At 35.4% G+C, this 22,255-nt stretch overlaps 1 protein-coding gene across 3 annotated transcripts in view; it reads left to right on the top strand.

Annotated features, from left to right (window-relative positions):
* MPP5 (membrane palmitoylated protein 5) overlaps window positions 1-22,255 on the top strand; it is a 142,923-nt gene that overhangs the window by 95,891 nt on the left and 24,777 nt on the right. For 2 of the 3 annotated variants that reach the window (XM_037832493.1, XM_037832492.1), the window contains exons 9-14: window positions 7,418-7,601; window positions 13,246-13,317; window positions 13,684-13,755; window positions 16,056-16,223; window positions 16,885-17,087; window positions 18,399-18,509. In XM_037832493.1, the coding sequence (XP_037688421.1) occupies window positions 7,418-7,601; window positions 13,246-13,317; window positions 13,684-13,755; window positions 16,056-16,223; window positions 16,885-17,087; window positions 18,399-18,509 (810 nt within the window). The remainder of the gene's footprint in view (window positions 1-7,417; window positions 7,602-13,245; window positions 13,318-13,683; window positions 13,756-16,055; window positions 16,224-16,884; window positions 17,088-18,398; window positions 18,510-22,255) is intronic. The other variant, XM_037832494.1, reaches the window with a different exon arrangement.

The following is a 22,255-nucleotide window of genomic DNA, read 5'->3' as shown; positions in this document are numbered from 1 at the left end:
ACTCATCTATGATTTTGTAGTTGCTTGGGTTTGCATTGAAGGTCAGAGAAGCAGTTTGCCAGAGTGCACTTCCCCTGTTTTCCCAGCAGATAGCACTCCTGAGCCACCTCTTCCCCACAGTCCTGCCTTTCCCCAGCTGTGGCAGAATGCTGCACCAGCCCCCAAGCAGGCAACAATCCAGTCAAGGTGCTTCTCTCTGTGATGGAAGCTGCTGACTCTGGGGATTGGGGTTGGGTACTGTGCATCCTGAGTGAGACCCCACCTGTGGGCACAGTGTATTGGTGATGCCCAGGCTCCCACTTGGAAAGACCTCGAGTGCAGGACTGAGAGGTACCACTTCCCCAGCCAACAGCCAGCCCAGAAGTGATCTGCTTTTCGCCGTCCAGCAAGACCTGGGTTTGAATTAGCACACTGCCTTGACAGTTGAGTTGTCCTTGTTTCTCAGCCAAAACAGGGCCAGGTTCCCATGCAAGGGGTGTAGACCAGCTCCAGGAGGCCTGGGATACAGTCTGGGGAAACTCTGAAAAGCCCTGCAATTCCCCTGCACTTTCTGCCCTTCCCAGTAGATGTAGCTGTTTAGTGACTGAATCATCCTCAGAAGCTGTGTACCTCCAAGCCTGGCAGCATCTGATCAGGTGGGGCTGATACTGTGCCCTCACTTAGCTCGTCAAAATCTGGCTCAATGTGTGGCTGTGTCCCCCACTTTATTTGTGGTGGAGGATTCCTCCAGCTTCACCAGTCTGCAGCCATACCCCAGGCAAGGATTGGGCCTCCTGCTACTGTTTTCCTCATGGTTGGGGGAGGGGCACCAGAATCCAAGGCTGGAAACACAGTTTCATTATATGAAATTTCCACAGTAGGCAAATCCTTAAGAGACGGGAGGTAGATTATTGATTCTGTAGGTGTTGGGTATATAAGGTTAGTAGGTAATGGAAGGGATTGCTAATGGATACAGGGTTTCTTTTCAGGGTTATAAATGTTCTAATAGTGTGGTGATGGCTGCACAACTCTAATATACTAAACACCATTGAATTGTGTACACTTTAAATGGGTGAATTGTATGGTTCAGAAATTATATCACAATACAGCTGTTAAAAATGATAGACTTCAAAGTGCTGGATTAACATGAAGTCTGATATATTGCGTCTGTTGTCATTCTTAATTTGTATAAAAGCATAACAGTTTAAAAGAATACTGTTTCGTTTTTCTCTCAATATTTCATCACAGTTATGCTTTATATTTTGGCTACCATTCTGTTTTCCCTTTATTATTTATGGAAAATATTGAAGTTGATGTTGCATCTTCAATCTTTCTTCTGTTTACAGTTCCCTGTGGGAAGAGAATTCAAACAGCCTGATTATCTGTGCTCTACTCCTTTCCACATCTCTCTTTTGTGAACAAGCCCTAAACTTCAAAAGTGGTTCTGCAAACAGAAGATAAAACAGAGGATGGTTTATGCCCTTATTTTTATATCTGCAATAATCCATCCCTCTGTCTTAGTTAATGACTTTTGTATGTTGACAATGAATGGCAGAGGTTATGATGTTTTATTGGCATTTCTTTTCACTTATTTATGTGGTCTTGAAATTCTCTAAACTAAAGAAAAGCAGTATTTATTTGCTGTTTCTTATTATATCCAAATTAGAATAATCAAAGTAATTAAATTATAACAAGGATTGCTTCAACATAAATAACTTTTATCTTTTCAGTGGGAATTTAACTCTCACTTTTTTTTTTTATTGACAATAGAAGACAAGTTTAATCTGAAGACCAAAGGAATGTCTTCTAGAGGCCTCATGGAAAAGTATAGATTCCTAGTGAGCAATCTCAGGAGTTTCTTAACTAGAAAGTGATTGCTTACAATAGAAGGAAAGGAATAATGCCAGGTTTATCCCTTTTGAAATACATTTGATTATTAGGGATCTTTTCAAAATAGAAGCAAGTACAGTATTTTTCTTTTCCTTCCTTTTCTCCTTCCTTTGGGAAGACTCTCAGTCATAATATCTCTTGTACAGTTTTTATCAAACCTAACCAGGTTAAAATGAACTACTGTTATTAAAGCTTTCCAATTTATTGAGCATTATCATAATGCAGGTCAGAATCTAGTAAGAACAGCAAAAGGTATCTTTCCAGTCTGCATATTGTGTTGTTAGGAATAAACATGTATTTAAGATAAATTAACAAAACAGTAGTTATCCAAAACCCCACTATAAGCACTTGTTGATTAAAATGTCATTTCCAGCAAGAGTAAGTTAACGTCAGGAGAAGTAGTCCCTGCATCATTAAGGGTTTTTGTTTTGTTTTGTTTTGTTGCATCATATATAGCAGCCTTTGGCCTCTCTATCAGTAGTAGAGAACAAGAGTCTTGGCACCTCTGCTCATTTCCTAGTGTGCTGGCACATTTGTACTAGAAAACATACACATTCATTGCTCAAACTGTGCTGTTTCTCTCACAGTTTTAATTAATAACAAAAATAAAGTTGGGTTTCCCAGGTTAGCCTGCAGAACTATACATTGTTCCATAATACAATCATTGAAATATTATGGAGGGGGGACATATTAAAGTTTTTGAGCTGAAAGGAACTTAACTTCTCCTATGTAGCCTAATGCCCTAATCTTACAGAGGTGTTAACTGATAATGTAGAAGGTAACACCACTTATTAGTGATGAAACACGCATTAGACCCCACATCTCCTTGCCACAGTTGTTATTGTCCTTTCCATTTTATCAAAACTTAATGGGACAGGAACCCTCTGAAGACTAGTGAGCATTAGATCAACTCACTACTGTCAGTTCAATAGGCTTTTTTAGGCTGTCTGGGAACCACATTGTCATTTGCAAAAATGTTTTCATGAGGAAATGTTTTGTAAAAGAAGTTTTAGAATATAATGAAATTGTGGGGTCATTTCATGTTTTGCCATGGAGAGGATAGAAATTTGATATATTAATTTGTTATAGAATTTTTTTTAAGGAAAAGGTGCATTATAAACACAACAGCATGACAGAATCAACACAGTATAATGAAAAGAGCACTGAATCACATATTTAGAGACCTGGATCTTATTTTGGCCTCCTACTAAAGCTAACATGCCTAGACAAATCACTTAGCTGCTGTTAGCCATATAAGGAGTTGACTAGATTAGATGGATTTTAAGGTCCCTCCAGTTACAGCAATCTGTGATTTTTAAGTAACTTAGGAGTATGGTTCTATGCAGAAACCATACTACCTGGCCTGCTTAATATATAATAAAGTGCTAAAGTTAGTACTTAGGTGGTTTTTAGAATCTTACTTACCTTATCCTTTATAGATAATTGACAGGTATGGCTGAGTCTAATTCATTATCACTGATTGCTGAGTAAGTTCCAATAGAATATTATTAATGTAAGCATTATTTGTTTCCACCCTTAAAAAAAGGTACCTCTTTTTTCACATACAGTTAGCATGTTTGGAATTTGTCGCATTTTCTTTGACGTTACCTACTAACTACTCTCATAATTTTATTCTGGTACAACTACTTCAGTTTTTTATTTCCTTGTTTATTATGGTTTTAATTTCTTCCCTTAATTCAGAGGTTATTCGTTCAATAAATGTAAGCTGTTATAATAGTAATTTTGTGCCACCCACATGATAATCATTTTATAGGTTTTATCTCATTTAATCCTCATATCATCCCTGTGAAGTATAGACATCTTTATTATTCCCATTTAATAGAGGTTGAAACTAGAACTTAAAAAGTATCTGCTCATGCCACCTATTGCTAAGTGACTGAGCCAGTACTGGAACCCAAGTGTATTCCAGAACCTAAGCAGTGAGTTTATAATGATGAACATAGCATAAAATAGTTTGTGGTAAGTGCTAAAATGGGAATAAGCAGGATGTGATTGTTGAGAATGTAAAGAGGTGGGGTTAATTTGGATAGGGTGGTAAGGAAAGGCCTCTTGGAAGAGGTATCATTAAACTGACCTATTGAATGAAGAACCAGGCCTGTTAATGGCCAGGAAAAGAGCTTTCCAGGTATAATTTCTAAAGAATTTTGGTTTGGAAAGCCTGTGTGGGTAAAGTAAAGTGAGAGGTGGCATGAGGGGCATGGGAGGGATAGTAAGAGATGAGAGTAAGAGATGGTAGGGCCAGGTAGGCAGGTCTCCTTGACCGTGGTAATGAGTTTGGATTGTACAGTTACATGACCTGATTCATATTAAAACAAAAAATTTCTGACTGCTTGGGTGGAAATTGAATTAGAAGAAGCAATATTGGAAGTTTGCTGAAGTCAAAATAAATGAAGATTTTAAATTTGGGTGACAGCAGTGACAGTGGAGAGAGGAGGAAAGAATCAGGCTGTGTTTTGAAAGTAGGAATTGATAGCACCTTGTGATGAATGGAAGAGTGAAGTAAAGGGAAAAGCTTGAGGAACAGAGTGGATAGTGGTCCTGCTTACTAGAAGGAAGTCTGGAAGAACAGGATTGGGGAGGACAATCAGGAGTTCCATTTCACAGGTTTGAGATTTCTGTGGGGCATCAGTGTGGACATATCTAGTACATAGAGATATTAGTCCGGAGCTCTAAAGAGATGTCAGGGCCATAGTTATATTTATTGTTGGGGGAGCAGGTCAGGGAGCAGTCTGTTTACATGTACTTTATGTGCTTGCAAAAAGTTCTACAGGTTTTTAAAAAATGATTGTTTAAGGATGTTCACAGCCTACAAAGTAACTGGATTGGAATGAAAAGTTGAGAGCCACTGCTGTCAAATGCACTTTTCTGTTAGAGGTATAAAATATATTATGTAGTTTTCATCTTTTTTTTTTCTCATTTGGAAGAAGATCTGGAATTTTATAATGCCCTAAGATTTTTATGAAAAAATTCCTCCTGGGGAGGACAAGAGGAATCCCAGGATTTGGGGTGGGGGAGATTTTTAATGTTGATTGACACTGCAAAAGCTTTTCTTAATATTATCCTTAATATTACCATCTGTCTTAGAGTTGAAGGTTAGACTAAAGATAAAGGAACACTCACTTCTACCATTCAATTATTATCTCTCTTCCACCAGTAATTTTGGAAGTTAAAGATAAATTTACCATAATAAAGAATGCAGAAATTTAAAAAAAAATTATTTTAGAGCACTGAATCCATTAGGAAAGAAGTGAATGAACTGATGAGTCGTTATTCCTTTACCCTGTTTCCATTTCATACTTAGGACTTCAAAAGTGAATACCTTAGAGGCACTAAAACAAAAAGCAAAAAGAAAATGTTGAACTGGAAGATAACTGTGTCTAAAAAAAATCCTGTAATTTGAAGTTCAAACAGAGAGGTTTAGTTTGATTTAGAATCCAAACACTGTTTTGATCAGATACACTGTACAGGTATTATTATAGCATTGTTAAAACCCTGGAGCTTTCCTATAGATGTCCATATATCTCTCCTTTATTTAAAACAGACTTTGCTTTCCTGTATATGGAAAACAACATAAATCAGCATCTAACAGCTGGATAGAATAACACTTGGTGGAGGTAACTTCTAGAATTGGGAAGAATTGATCAATGGAGTATATGGATAGAAGTAGCATAGTATATACAAGGCAATATCCAGATATTAATTCAACCAGATAGGTAATTTCTCTGATGTGAAATCAATTTTGCTTAGGAAAAATGCATCCAAAGAGCTTTTGCTCTTAATTTTAGATGGCACTAGATAAACTCACATAAGCAGAGCATGTCTTTGTACTCCTTTTCCAAACCTTTTCCAAGCAAGCCTACACTAGGAGAAGTCACATTCTAGATCAGTTAAAGTGGAATAATCAGGTCTAGGCAGGGTAGATGGTAAAGTATTTGTGGGTGATTTAGTTAGCCTCTGGTAAAGGTCATAGTCCTAGATACATCCTCCTCATTGGTCTAGCTAATTTTCTCCAGGGTAGTACCTCTGTAGATTTGTGTGCATAACAGTTACCCAGGGAACTTAATGAAAATGCAGATTTTGAAAGTCTTAGGTATGGCCTAAGAATTCAGTATTTTAAAAAACATCCCAGGCAGATGATCTGAACACATTTTGAAACACATCACATGCTGGATTTTGCTTTCAGAAAGTGCATCTAATGACACCCCTAAGCCAAATTTCTTAAAGAGGCTGTTGCTTTCGTGAGGATTCCAGGTTATTATATCATATAATAGAGGGACATCTAAATGTATGTCTTTATCACTTACAAAGTAGTTTATCAAATTCAGTTCATCATCACTAATGATTAGTCAATTTTCATCAATTTTTCAAGAGCTTAAAAAAGATACAGTTTCTCACAGAAAGATTTTTGAGATAGACTGGTATCTATGACATGTGGCCTCAATTATGGTGAGGGTAAAAGATTTAAGGAAAGCTAAATATCAGTTGAGGACAGAAATGGACTCAATTATAAAATTCTTAGGTTGCCAGTCTGTTGCTTGGCTCATTGAGCCCAAACTTGCAGTTTAACCTATGTCGGACAGAAGCACTCATTGCATATAGTTGTTGGATTCCATTAGATGATAGTTGATTTCTTATAGAATTTGGTAACCCCATATGCCACTTGCCCAAATTAGGTAAAAGTTAAAGATGGAAAAGTTAAAGGAATGTTAATTCCTGTATACCCTCTTAGAAGTACTTTGTTATATCTTACAAAGACACAGTGGAGATAATAGCATAGGAAATAACTTCACTTTCTATAAAAATTCAAGTGAATTCTTACCTTTAATGCTAAATAGCATAATATAGTTCTCTGATTTATTTAGATATGCAAAAATAATAAATTGTATTATTAGTGGTATTTCAGAACCCAGAAAGAACACAGATAGGAATTGATTATAAACTTGATTTATATAATTTGAACAGTTCATGGTGTGTCTGTTTCATGAACCTAAACATGTCCCTTTAGGAAAAAAACACCAAGAGAGATTAAGGCACAATTGTGCTTATAGCAGGGTCAAGATAAGATAGGGGATGACAGCCTCAGGGCTGACATATATACCTGCATAGATGACCAGATGTGGTGAGGTTAAAATCTACCTTTTTTCGCTAGTAGCGGTTTAGAAACTGCATAACTTATTGCAGTCCTTGTTTTTACAGGTCGGAAATGAAAGGGATTCTATTCTCTATTATATCTCTTCTGCTTGCTCAAGTCTTTGAAACACCTTTGCACCTCAACTTGTTAGTGGCTAACAGTATAGTGTTTTGGACACTCTTTTACATGTTTATAGTCAACAGAGATTAACTTGATTGAAGTAACAGATAAACCTGAGAAAATACGACCTCCAAAATACTGTCATTTAAACTGCATACCCTTTTTACAACTCATAATTTTTTGTACTAATGTAATATAATAGCATTTTATGCTGAATATTTGTGTTGTCATTTCATCATTATTGTTGTTTTTGTTTTTACCTATTTAAACTTTTAGATCCATGTTAAAGCTCATTTTGACTATGACCCCTCAGATGACCCATACGTTCCATGTCGAGAGTTAGGTCTGTCTTTTCAAAAGGGGGATATACTTCATGTGATTAGCCAAGAAGATCCAAATTGGTGGCAAGCCTACAGAGAAGGGGATGAAGATAATCAGCCTCTAGCTGGGCTGGTTCCAGGTAAGACAACATAGTAGAAAATGCATAGGATTAAAAGCACATTTAAAATGCAAACCCTTTGCAAAGTGAAAGTCACTTTTTCATGCCTTTTAAAAAATTAGGGAATTATTTTTTCTTATAGTTAGGTTTTTATGTTTTATCTGTAACATAAGTATCTTGAATAGAAATGTGAACCGCTTGTTGAATTTTAGAATTAAACTATGATATAACCTCTTCAAGCAACCATCAAGTTTCATTCACCATAAGCATACTTACAGTGAATGTAAGTATTCACTGCAAGACTACCCTTTTTTTTTATTCATTTTATTGAGATATATTCACACACCATGCAGTCATACAAAACAAAGCGTACATTTGATTGTTCACAGGACCATTACACAGTTGTGCATTCATCACCAAAATCAATCCCTGACACCTTCATTACCACACACACAAAAATAATAATTAAAGTGAAAAAGAGCAATTAAAGTAAAAAAGAACACTGGGTGCCTTTGTCTGTTTGTTTGTTTTGTTTGTTTCCTTCCTTCATTTTTCTACTCACCCATCCATAAACTAGACAAAGGGGAGCGTGGTCCATATGGCTTTCCCAATCCCATTGTCACCCCTCATAAGCTACATTTTTATACAATTGTCTTCAAGATTCATGGGTTCTGGGTTATAGTTTGATAGTTTCAGGTATTTACTGCTAGCTATTCCAGTTCATTAGAACCTAAAAAGGGTTGCGTTTATTGTGCGTAAGAATGCCCACCAGAGTGACCTCTCAGCTCCTTTTGGAATCTCTCTGCCACTGTAGCTTATTTCATTTCCTTTCACATCCCCCTTTTGGTCAAGAAGATGTTCTCCATCCCACGATGCCAGGTCTACATTCCTCCCCGGGAGTCATATTCCATGTTGCTAGGGAGATTCACTCCCCTGGGTGTCTGATCCCACGTAGTGGGGAGGGCAATGATTTCACCTTTCAAGTTGGCTTAGCTAGAGGGAGAGGCCCACATCTGAACAACAAGAGGCATTCGGGAAGAGGCTCTTAGGCACAATTATAGGGAGGCCTAGCCTCTCCTTTGCAGCAACAGTCTTTCCAAGGGCAAGTCCTGTGGTAGAGGGCTCAACCCATCAAGCCACCAGTGCCCTATGTCTGTGAGCACATTAGCAGCCGTCGAGGTGGGGAAGCCCAATACCCCTGCATTCTCCACCTGCTCCTCAAGGGGGCTCTGCATATTTTTTTCATTGTTTTTTTTTTTTAATTAACTCTTTTTTTTTATATCAACTATATAAAAAATAAAAAATAATTTAAAAATCTTAAAAAAAAATTTAAAAAACATTTCAAACAGACCATAACAAGGGAGTAAGAAAAAGACAATTAACCTAAGATAACTACTTTACTTCCAACATGTTCCTACTCTACCCCAAGAAAGTAACCTAATATAGCAACATTTCTGTGAACTTGTTCCTACTGTACCCATCAGAAGTTAACAGACCATAGTCATTCCTGGGCATTCCCAGAATGTTAAATTTACCCACGATAGCTTATCTGTTCTTACTGGATTATGTTTCCCCTTCCTTAATTGCTCTCTATCACTAGTTCCCCTCCAGTCTACATTATAAACCATTTGTTTTACATTTTTCAATGTTCACGTTAGTGGACTACCCTTGTTTTGAAGCCTACCTGTTTTGAACCTTTATACTCTAACAGGAGATTATCAATTGGGGCACCAAACTTTTGATTTCTAAGGAATATGTTAGGCTGCAACACTTTATAAGGAATCAGGAAAGTAACAACACTAAATTTATAACTTCTAAAGCTATCATAGGATGAAAATAGGATGTGCATTTTTTTTTTATTATTGGAGAAAACTGTCCCTGTAGATAAAACTAAAATTTTAGCTCACATTGGACATTAAGGTTAATAAGGAAACATATTTCTCAAGAAGAGTGAAAATGGTACATAAAAGAATGAAGTGTATAGATGTAATTGTTCCTATAGTTCCCAGGATGGGGGTAGGGTGGAGTAAGGGGAGCAGAATCAAGAGAAGTAGAATAAGATATTAGAGAAGGCAGAGGAGGATATGAAATAGAAATATGGTCATTAAATGAATATTTGTTACATCTTCACTGTATAGGGACTGAGATGAATAAACTTCTCTTCCGTATTTGACTTTAAACATACCCATTAAAACCTGTATTTTTTTCTTTTCTGTGTTCCTTGCTTTATACTTCCATGGTATTGTGTGTATGTATCTCTATAGTTTTTTCTATATTATAGTATTCCAGTTTGTCTTTCCTCCTTGGTGCCAGCTGCCCCAAGTTATAAACTTCTTAGGTTGTAGGATACATTTTATTTATTCCATCTAAATCTAGGCAATATCTTTTAAATTAATAAATAAAAGATGATTTAAAGAAATGCATCTGCCAGCACTGGTGCTTCTGAGTTTTACTTCCTATGACCCTCTTTTCCAAGCTTGTCTTTTGTCTATAAAATTTTTCAAGTATCATCCCTCCAATTAACACCTTAAGATCTCAAACATAACATGTGGCTAACATAGATTTGGTTACAAGTGATATGCTTAGGAGAAAGGACAAAAGATTTTGTAGAAAGGAGGAATTAATGATAGTAGTAAGAAACATCAACTATTAGAAATACATGTAGCAGGAACAGGGGAAGTTGTCCAAAGGCTTTGGAACAATTTATAAGGGCTCCCTTCTGTCTCTGGACGAAGTCAAGGAGATTTTCTGGGTGACAAGAAATTCAAACATATTATTTACATTTGTTCTTTATGGTGTGTAAAGTTATGGGAAGTCCATAATCTTTCACTTTTAAACTCTGTAAGTTGGAAGTAAATTTTGTCTATGCTCAGTCATATTTCAAAGGAGGAGGAATGGAATTCTTTTATTGAATTTCTATATTGATTTTAAAGTCTATCTAGAATTATTTTCTAGTTTAGATGGGAGTATTTTAAACTTTGTTTTGTAAAACCAATGAAGTATTTTTTTCAATGGTTCCTTTTTTGTTTTTTTTTACCAGAACTCTCAATTCCTGGATTCCACCCTGTCCCTTGGTTTATAGAGGTATCAAGGGCTCTGGTCTTCACAGTTATAGGACATTCCACTAGAATCTTGGAGTCTTGGGCAGCCATCATGGTTCTACCTAGTGCTTTAGCCAAATATCAATTTCATATATTCTCACCATGCCAGCCTTAGCCCATAAATATTTAGAACTAGTGTATATTGATTGATTAATTGCATTGAGTTTCTGGAGGTAATTCAATATTAGGTCATATAGATGAGCCAAGGAGATTTCACCGATACCATTTCTAAGTTTTTGAATAGGACTAATATTGGACCCAACTTAGTTTGACTTTGCAAGGTTATTCATCCATTATAGTTCAGAAAGACAGTGTTTTTTTCTGATATCATTAGAGAGATTTTAAAGAAGTTGTCATGTCCATCTTCCATTAATGTCTGCTGCTATTTTGAAATAGCTTACATTTGTTCCTGATACAAAAAAAAAAAAATGTGCCATGGCAGTATATCACTAATGTTTAAAAGTATTTTTTAAATTTAAATGATTGAAATTAATTTGCTTTTGATTTTATTTGCCTGTTAAAATCAAATACTTTAGAAATAGTGACACATCCCAAAGTAATTTGAGCAGAGAATAAAAATATATTTACAGGGCTCCCCTGAGGAGCTGTGGCAAAATGTGGAAATGTTGGCCTTCCTCACCTGGACTGATGCTGATGTTGTCACAAACATTGAGGATGGTGATTTGATGTGCTGAGCCCTCTATCATGGGATTTGCCCTTATGAAGCTGTTACTGCAAAGGAGAGGCTAAACTTGCGTATAATTGTGCCTAAGAATCTCCCCGAGTACCTCTTTGTTGCTCAGATGTGGCCCTCTCTTTCTAACTAAGCCATCTTGGCAGGGGATATCATTGCCCTCCCCCCTACATGGGACCTGACTTCTAGAGGTATAAATATCCCTGGCAATGCAGGATATGACTCCCGGGGTTGAATGTGGAACTGGCATCGTGGGATTGAGAACATCATCAAGAACTTGACCAAAAGGGGGATGCGAAATGAAATGAAATAGTTTCAGTGGCTGAGAGATTTCAAATGGAGTCGAGAGGTCACTCTGGTGGACATTCTTATGCATTATATAGATAACACCTCTTAGGTTTTAATGTATTGGAATAGCTAGAAGTAAATACATGAAACTATCAAACTCCAACCCAGTAGTCTGGACTCCTAAAAATGATTGTATAACAATGTAGATTACAAGGGGTGACAGTGTGATTGTGAAAATCTTGTGGCTCATACTCCCTTTATCTAGTCTATGAATGGATGAGTAGAAAAATGGGGACAAAAACTAAATGAAAAATAGGGTGGGATGGGGGGGTGACTTTGGTTTTCTTTTTTACTTTTATTTTTTATTCTTATTCTCATTCTTTCTGGGGTAAGGGAAATGTTCAAAAATAGATTGGGGTGATGAATGCATAAATATGGTACTGTGAACAGTTGATTGTACACCATGCATGATTGTATGGTATGTGAATATATTTCAATAAAACTGAATTTAATTTTTTTAAAAAAAGTTAAAATTAAAAATAACCAAACAGTTAAAAAAAAAAAATCAAATACTTTAATGCTCTTAAAATTTTCCCTCTAGTCATAGCTACTTGTTTTATTAAGAAAGCAGTCTATACTGCTCCTGCGGTGGTAACCTGGTTTCCTTTAATGGTTCTTATGTGTATCAAACTCAGTATTAATATTTTTGCTTGTGCTCTTATGAAATGCACTGGCTTCATTTCATAGGTTATCCAAACATGGATGGAATTTACTTATTGAATTTTAAGAATCGCTGGCTTGCAAGTGAAATAATTAGATATGAAAGTAGAACTCATTAATATAAGCCAGAATTTTCTAAGTAAAACCACTTTTATTGTTCAGGAAAAATTCATTTGATTTTAAAGTAAAGGTCTGAAAATACAGTGGTCAGAAACTTGAAAGCCTTCTATATTAAATGTTAATCCTGTGAGGAAAAGTATAACGTGTTTTCCATTTATTTATATCATTGGTAAGGGTGGGAATAAAAATCATTAACACATACATATATGTACATAATAATAAAGACCCAAAGTAAAAGAGGGACTGAGAATAATAAATGTAAGGAAATACGTTGAATGGTCTCCTGGAATTGAAAAATGATGATGCTTGATGGCATGTTATTTTGGGACTTGATCTCCTAGGATTGATTTGTTTGATTTGAGATAATTTTAAGTGATTAGAACCATTATAAACCTAGCACAGTAATTTACACATAGTAAGTGTTCAACTTTTAAAAAATTGAACTAAGTTTTCTAAAACTGGTTTGTTATTTATCTTTTCTTATAGTGAATGTATATTCCAATAATACATGTCTTAGGATTGGTTGAGAGCAGGGTAGAAACTTAATACTTCAAACATTTGAAGGACATAGGCATCACACTCAATTGGTGACAGATGGATTTGCAGGTGGGAAAGAGCCTATAAATATAAATTTTTTTTAAGAGGATTCTGATGTTTTCCTCTTCAGTTAAAAACAAAAACAAAACACTTTATCCCCTTCCTTTTATCTTAAAAGTTTTACTGTTTTCTCTCTGCTATTAAGGGAAAAGCTTTCAGCAGCAAAGGGAAGCCATGAAACAAACCATAGAAGAAGATAAGGAGCCAGAAAAATCAGGTTGGACACTTATATTTGATGTTAATAAGAAGGTTTAAGAAGGTTCCTGGGTCTCCATCTGGAACCACATTTAAATTTTCATATCAAAACTGTCAGGAAAGATATATCTTAGGACTGTAAACTAATTATCTTAGGACTGTAAATAAATGACAAGATTTAAGTATTAAAGATTGTCTATAGTGTGAGATTAATAGAAAATTAGAAATACTTCCCTGAAAAATAGTTCTTCTATGAACAAAGTAATTGTGTTTATTTATAAATTATTTAAGTTAAAAATAATTTGAGTTCTTTAATTTGAAATATGTCAGTAGCTTTGTTCAAGAAAACAAATACCACAGTTTTAGTTTGCTTATGGTTGCTCAACAGGAAAACTATGGTGTGCAAAGAAGAATAAAAAGAAGAGGAAAAAGGTTTTATATAATGCCAATAAAAATGATGGTAAGTCCTACACTTATATACAGTTGGAGTTGTATCTGGAGGGGGACCAAATTTGACATTTAAAAAAAATTAAACTGATATTCAGGGAGTATTTACTTCTAGTCCTATTTTGCCCCTTAATATATCATTTGTACTTGAGAAAGTCATTTAGAAGAAATGATTTTTTTTTGGAATTCTCTGGGTAATGCAGTGTTTTGAATTCTGGGAAACTGGTATAAAAATTAAAGTACTCTAACATATTTAGTGTTATATTGGTAGTTCCTCAAATTTTTTCCTACTTTAACTCTTTATTTGTGAAAGTAATACATGCTTCTAACCAGTTCTGACAGTACAAATTTGTTTAAAGTAAAAAATGAATATTTCATCTGAAACAACCTTTTGTCACAGAGGCAACCCATTCCACAGAGCCCACCTGTTGGCGAAGTCAGACACACAGAAGTGTTTTTTGTTCTGTTACTTTAATTAACTGCTAAGATTAAAAATTAAAGAAATCATGGCCTCTCTTAAAATTGAAAGTTCTGACAACAGCAGGCTCAGATTCCCAAGTGACAGCAGGCAGCTGGACCTGAGTGGTGATTGTTACTGTCCAGATCAACCCTCTTCACCACTCGTTTTTTGTAAACCAACCTGATTTACTGATTTTCACTAACTTCATGGTTGGTCTCGATGGGCATTTGAATTTGCTACCCCTGCTTTGGTTCATGTTAGAAACAAGTCAAATGAAGCAAAAACAGCCCTTAACTTCTTATACAGGGTAGGGCTTATTTTCTCAAAAACTTCAAATAGGTTGGGGGTAGCATAAAGTAAACTGATGAAGTTAAAATGTTATGGATTATTGAAATATCCCACACAAAACTTACCCTGAAAGTTGTAAGAAAAATTTTTCTGAAATAGCCATTAATGCTAATTGACAGATTATATAATTAAGATTTTTTTGTAATTTTAATCCTACCCTGTATACTGGGGAAAGTGATTAATATCTCTGTTTCTTCATCTTTTGAAATAATCTAAAATTAACATGTCCAGCTTTAAGAGCTACTATAGAAAATTTGGCAAATCTGAAGTCTACAGATACATAAAACCTGTCAAAATGCTGCCAGTGTCTGATTGTACATGCTAGAAGAAGGAACTCATATTTTTTTAGAGGGAAGAGCATTTTGGGAAAGGAAGAAATTATATTTGCTGCTCATAATGTCATCATAATTAATATTTTTATTAATGATTTACAATAACTGCTTTATTCTGGGGACAATATTTATATGCATTATATACATTTACCATTTAGTTCTTACAGTAAATTCCTTGAGGTTACAGATGAATAAATTCAAGTTCACATATTAAAGTGACCTGCTTCGGTTTTTACAGCCAATATATGGCTGAGCTGGAATTTAAACAAATATGTTTTGAGCTCCTACTTTATGCCAGGCTCTGCTAAAGAACTGGCAAAACTAAGGTGGTCTCCTAACTTCATGGAATTTATAGCTGAGAGAGTGAGTCTGACAGCACATCTGATGCTCTTTTCTAATCAGGTGAAACAGTATGCATGAGGGCATGCAGGCTGCTAGTTATCTGCTTTTGCTTTCATCATGTGACAGCTCTGATTTCATCTGGATTGTGGGCTATAGGAATGTAACCTCACTGTTCATAATTTATACCTCATCTTGAATCATGACTCTGGGGTTAGTAGAATAACCAGAATAAGGTAAATATACTGCAGAAATTGTGGATAGCACAGATAAGACCTGTTTTAAAGATGCACAATTATAGGAATGTATTCCAGCTTTCTCTAATAACACTAGTAATAGCCACTATGTATAAATGTTTTTGTATGCCAGGTATTCTGCTCAACATATTCATTATGCCTGATCCTTGAAACAACCATCTAAGTAAAGTACTAGACTCCTCATTTCACAAAAATGACAGGTATTCTTATTTGCTTATCCCCTGGTGCCCCACCCTCTCAGAGTATTGGCTGCAAACTAGCTATTTTACATAAGGATCACTATATTTATATTCTGTTAGACATTTAAAGAGTATGAAACAAGAAGCAGTAACAATTCCTAGAAGGATTAATGTAGGACTTACTCATTTTCATAGTTTCCTGGCAAGGATAATGCCTCGCAAGGAAAATCCTCATGATATAATATTATCCAGTTATTAATAAGATAATTCCAAAAATTAAGCATTTTTAATGATAATAAATTGTGCTTTGTTCCAATTTGGGGAACAAGGTCTATGAACATGTCTTTGTTACCTGGCAATAATTCTGCCTAAAGAGCTTAAATTTCTCTTTTCCAAAGATTATGACAATGAGGAGATCTTAACTTATGAGGAAATGTCACTTTATCATCAACCAGCAAATAGGAAAAGACCCATCATCTTGATTGGTCCACAGAACTGTGGCCAGAATGAGTTGCGTCAGAGGCTCATGAACAAAGAAAAAGACCGCTTTGCATCTGCAGTTCCTCGTAAGTTTGGATGCATTTCCATTATCCTTTAAATCGTAACACCTGAGAACCTAAAGATGTAGGAAAATGTTTCATATATTTTATCCAAATAGTATTGTCAGTGAAGGAGGAACTTCAAGTTTAAACAAACCTCTGGCAGTTGGTTCCTAAAGACAGTTGATCATTATTGAGAAATTTGAATTTTTCTTTAGAATATGGTACTAATTATTTCCTAAAAGAATTTCAATTTGGGCTTCTTATAATTCCCTGCTCAGTATGTGATCCGCTTCCTGATTCTTTATACTGATGCTGAAGATAGAAATTTAGACCTAATTTCTGAAAACAAATTGTTTTAAGACTGTTTAGTACCTTATCTTATGGAAATAAACCTTAGGAAAAGATGAAGGGTAGTGTTTTAAATACAAAAGGAAGTAATTCGAAATGTAAACATGAAATGTATTAAGGTATTTAAATGTAGTATCAAGATACTGAAAATAAATTTTTGTTCAATTCTCAATCCAGAAATAAAACAATCAGTGTTAAGCATGAGCTCTTAAAATTGTCCTCAATTCATTTTTTCATAGTCTGTATTACAAAGTAAAAATTTCTTTATGATTCAGAACAATCCCCCATCCTCATTCTGATCCGTGCCCATTATTTTTACCTGGTTTTGTTTGCGTAGATACAACTCGGAGTAGGAGAGACCATGAAGTAGCTGGTAGAGACTACCATTTTGTTTCACGGCAAGCATTCGAGGCAGATGTAGCATCTGGAAAGTTCATTGAGCATGGTGAATTTGAGAAAAATTTATATGGAACCAGCATAGATTCTGTACGGCAGGTGGTCAACTCTGGCAAAATATGTCTTTTAAGTCTTCGAACACAGGTAAAGCTAGAATTTTGGTGTCAAGTGTTGAAGTTGACTACATGTTTTACAGAGTAATCTAGCGGAAACTCTTTTGGTCTAAGAACCAAAGGACCTAATTAAATTCTAAAATTTTTGTTTTTCCCACTTGCTATGTGACATCATACTGGTTGCTGAATCTCTCTCAATTTCCTCAAGGAAGAAAAATATACATATCTAAATATATGGACATGTATATGTTTTCTAATACTTAAAATACAGTAATTATCATGCTACTAGTATTTTGAGTATTTTAGAGGTTATAAAAATATCTCTTTTCTGAGCTGGGAAAAATTAGAAAATTTAGAGGTCATTTTATAAGGTTTTAAATGGCATTGTTCAAGTATTATCAAGTATAATAAATGCTTAATTGTGTTTAAATAATGAAGTCTCACTCTGTTTCTGTTATATGGCACACTAAGCAAAAAGTTAAAATTACTAACAAATGCCTCTTTTAATGTGGTAGAATCTCCTGCTTATGTCAACTCAGGCAGCATATCAATGGTTATGAAAAAGATGTACATAAAAGAGAATTGACTCTAAAATGGCCATCCTGAAATACTAAACTTTGGGTTGGTTTGTTTTGTTTTAATGGACAGAAGAGCTGTGGCTCTACTATTTCATTTATAAACATTTGACTTGAGAAGTGTCAATGTTTTTACTGAATTCCTTCAGAATTCTTTATAAATAGTTAAAACAGATTATTTTAATTATCATAATATTTTTAGATAGAAAAGTGCATGTCCCTATCATCCATGCCCAGTTTTATAGAGCGCTTCAGTTTAAGGACACCCAGTCATGCAATGGCCAAGGCAAGATGAAAACCAAAATCTCCTAATTCAAAGAGACTCTGCCTTTTCTTAGATGTGCTTTTCCAAATTTTTTTTTGCATAGATGTACAAAGGTTTTCTTTCCAATTCTGCTTGTTTCTATTGCCTGATACATAGTAAAGTGACTGCTTCATTTCTAATTGCTCCAAAATGGATTTTTAATATGGTTAAAATTGTTATTATCAGTATGCAATCTTATTATTAGGATAGTTTAGCATTACATAGTTGCCATCCTTCGATGTCATGCACTTATTTTTCATTATATAATTATTTGTTTATTTATTGCTACATGCTATATTCTTACATTTAAAAATATGACTTTAAAATACTGTGAATTGTTATTTGAAACTGTTTGGAAGCACTCATAAGCAATGATTTGAAAATGGCATTATATTCCAAGTACATAATTGGGAAATAAATGATGGAAATTGTTTTTAGAAATCCAGATATCTTTTCTTTATAGTCATTGAAGACCCTACGGAATTCAGACTTGAAACCATATATTATCTTCATTGCACCCCCTTCCCAAGAAAGACTTCGGGCATTATTGGCCAAAGAGGGCAAGAATCCAAAGGTAAAGTTTTTGTAATGTTGTACTATTCCATTGAAGATAAACATGAAGTAGTTGTGGCTTGGTCTGTCAGGGAGCTTACAAACTACATCAGCTTGAGTTTTCAAGGTGATCATTCTTTCTGCCCTCTCACTTTCCCCAAAGTTGTGATGGTTGCCTCAGGTTGGACTGTGGCAGCTTTGCAAGCAGGGAGCTTCTCTTCTTGATCCCCACACATTTCCTATTGTTATTCTCCCACATGTACAGTAATCTTTGGGGTTCTGTAAAACTTCTGGTCTTCACATGGGTCTTTGGCATTTCCAGGAGGATTATGTGCCCCTACCTGTTCCCCCTTTCCCTTCCCCACACAGATTCTCAGCAGACTCTTATGGATCACTCACTTTTCTCTGCAGATATTCCACCTATGCAAGGAGCCGAAGTTGAGTGCTCTTGCCTTTCTTTTCCTTTTTCTCGTGGAATTTTATGGTCATGATCTGAAATGGAAAAATATTTAAAATTATTTTAGATCTATGCTGGATGTGGTTGAATGTAGCCCATATTATACTAAATGTAATTACTGATGTTATTAATTCTTTTAAATTAATTTGGGGCTAAGGTCATTCCTTATGTTATTATTATACCTAATATAATGAAATGTACATACAATTAAATAATATGCTGATATATTAAGGCATTGACTTTTTATTTAGATGTGTGAAATGGAAACTGTCAAATGCCTTACTATATCAAAGTAACAGATACCCACTCTTCCTTGTTTTTGGCTCTTTATTCTGTAAATACATGTATTTTAGAGAGACCACTCCAGTTTTTTTGTTTCATTTCCTATGCCTAAATCTCTTTAGAGGCAGTCATTAAAAGCACAATAACACTCTTTTCCTTTGATTCCTGACTGTCCACCACAGCCACCAGCCTAGCCTTCCTCTCTTCTCTTGTCCAAGATATCTTTCTTTACTCTAGGTATACGTACATTTCTTAGCCTGTATATAAAGTAGGTTTTTCTTCTCCTTTATTAGAGAAGTTGTGGGTTTACAGAACAATCATGCATAAAATACAGGATTCCCATACACCACTCCACCAACCTCAAGTTACATTGGTGTGGAATATTTGTTACCACGAATGATGGCTCCCTCCTTCCCTCCCTTTATAGTAATGTTACAAATTACTCAAATAATACAAGATAATAACTACAATAACAATAAATCCACTGTAGTCACCAGTTATTTTTGTTAATTCCTCAATCTTGATGAATTTGGAATGATGACCACTCTGGATGCTTCAAGCTGAGGAGGGTCATACATATTGTGGGGCAGAGGAATGGAGTTATTTTGCTTGCCATTGAATATACTCCTTGCTTTCGGGATGGGGCTGATCCATCCTTATCTTTCTATTAGTTGTCTAGGGCAGGCCAGAAGAACTGCAGAGAGTGGGAGTTGACTGCCTACCTGCTGGGTTTCAGGGCTCAACCGGCTTAGTCACAATCCAGAGACTTGAAGTCTCTGAGAAAGGAACTTAACAAGTACATTGAAAATTACAGATTCAAGTAGAAGAAGTAGAAGAGTCATGGTGAGGGGATTTATAAGTGAATATAGCTTTTCATAGATTTCCAGATACAGCCCGTCAAGGGGGTGTTAATTTCATATCACCATGTGGCTTGCCTGTGTTGTCTGGACGTCCCTAGGGCCTCAGGAGCTCTTTTATTTGAGGCTTTGCATACTATGGCAGTCTGTGAAATCTGGCTGAGACCTGCATAAGAATAACCTCCTAAATGACCTCCTGACTGTATTTGAAATCTTAGCCATAGAAATTCTATTTTATTTAATTTTTCCCCCTTTTGATCCAGTCTTTCTCCACATGTATCACTGATTAACACTTGGTATTAATCCCTCAGCACCAGGGAGGCTCATCCCTGGGAGTTGTGCCCCATGTAGGGGGACGGGTAGTAAATTTATTTGCAGATTAGCTCAGAGAGAGGTCACTCTTTAGCAACAAGGAGATTTTCAGTGGGTGACTCTTAGGCTTAGTTTCATTATTACAGAAATAAGGTTCTGAAAAACCAACTTAAAACAACAAGGACATATTTAAATTCCATAGAAATATGTAGCTATGTAAAGTTGAAGATGTCCAAAAGAGCCCAGTCATTTGAGACGTTACATTCTTGTTATTTGACAAGTAGAACATAATTTATATACTTGCCTTGTTTCTTGTGTAAAGTTGGGGTTTTTATGCTAAAGATGAAGCTTTGACCTGCAGCTGACCACATGCACTTTCAGAGAAGCATCAGAGTAAAACAGTGTAACTGACAAATAAATTCAGCTGTTTCTGTGACATGTAACATTTTTCTAAGAATAAAAGGTACAGCATCCCCCATATCCCTCTTGTTGATATCAGCATTGGTCTGGTACTTTTGATCCAGTTGATGCAAGAATATTAAAATATTACTAACTAAAGACGATTTTTTGCTTTAGGTGTATTTTTTTCCATATACCACTCTATTAACACCTCGTAATAGTGATGTACATTTGTTCTAGTTCGTGTTAAGACTATTAACCACATTCATCATTGACAACAGAGTTCACTGTATTATACAGTCCCATGCTTCATCCTCTAGCTTTCCTTCTAGTGACATACACAACCGCAAACTTCCCTTTTCAACTACAATCACATAGACAATTCAGCTTTGTTAATTACACTCACGATAATGTGCTACCATCACCTCTATTGATTTCCAATCATTTAAAATCAATGTTATTAAAAATTCTGCACAAATAAAGTAGCAGCTCCCCATTCTCTACCATCATCCTATCTCCTGGTAACCTGTATTCTAGATGTTAACTCTATGAGTTTGTTCATTATACTTAGGTCATATTAGTGAGGTCGTACAATATTTGTTCTTTTGTGTCTGACTTATTTCACTCAACATTATGTCCTCAGGGTTCATGCATGTTGTTGCATTCATCAGCAATTCATTCCTTCTTATAGCTGAATAATATTCCATCATATGTATATACCACATTTTACTTATCCATTCATTGGACACTTGGGTTGTTTCCATCTTTTGGCAATTGTAAATAATGCCGCTATAAACATCATTGTACAAAATGTCTTCGTGTCCCTGCTTTCAGTTTTACTGGGTATATACTGAGTAGTGGGATTGCTGGATCATATGGCAGCTCTACACTTAATTTTCTGAGGAACCGCCAAACCAGAAGCAGTGAATAGGTGTTCTTATTTGCCTGCATCTTCTCCAACACTTGCTTGTAGTTTTCTGGTTTTTAAATAGTAGCCATTCTAGGTGCAAAATGGTATCTCATTGTGGTTTTGATTAGCATTTCCCTAATAGCTAGTGATGTTGAGCATCTTTTCATGTGCTTTTTAGGCTTTATATTTCGTCTTTAGAAAAAATGTCTATTCTAGTCTTTTACCCATTTTTTTTTAATCTTCATTTTATTGAGATATATTCACATACCACGCAGTCATACAAAACAAATCATACTTTCGATTGTTTACAGTACCATTACATAGTTGTACATTCATCACCTAAATCAATCCCTGACACCTTCATTAGCACACACTCAAAAATAACAAGAATAATAATTAGAGTGAAAAAGAGCAATTGAAGTAAAAAAGAACATTGGGTACCTTTGTTTGTTTCCTTCCCCTATTTTTCTACTCATCCATCCATAAACTAGACAAAGTGGAGTGTGGTCCTTATGGCTTTCCCAATCCCATTGTCACCCCTCATAAGCTAC

The sequence above is a fragment of the Choloepus didactylus genome, chromosome 4 (genome assembly GCF_015220235.1).
Source record: "Choloepus didactylus isolate mChoDid1 chromosome 4, mChoDid1.pri, whole genome shotgun sequence".
Lineage (NCBI taxonomy): Eukaryota > Metazoa > Chordata > Mammalia > Pilosa > Megalonychidae > Choloepus > Choloepus didactylus.
This window is presented reverse-complemented; position numbering and strand designations above follow the sequence as displayed.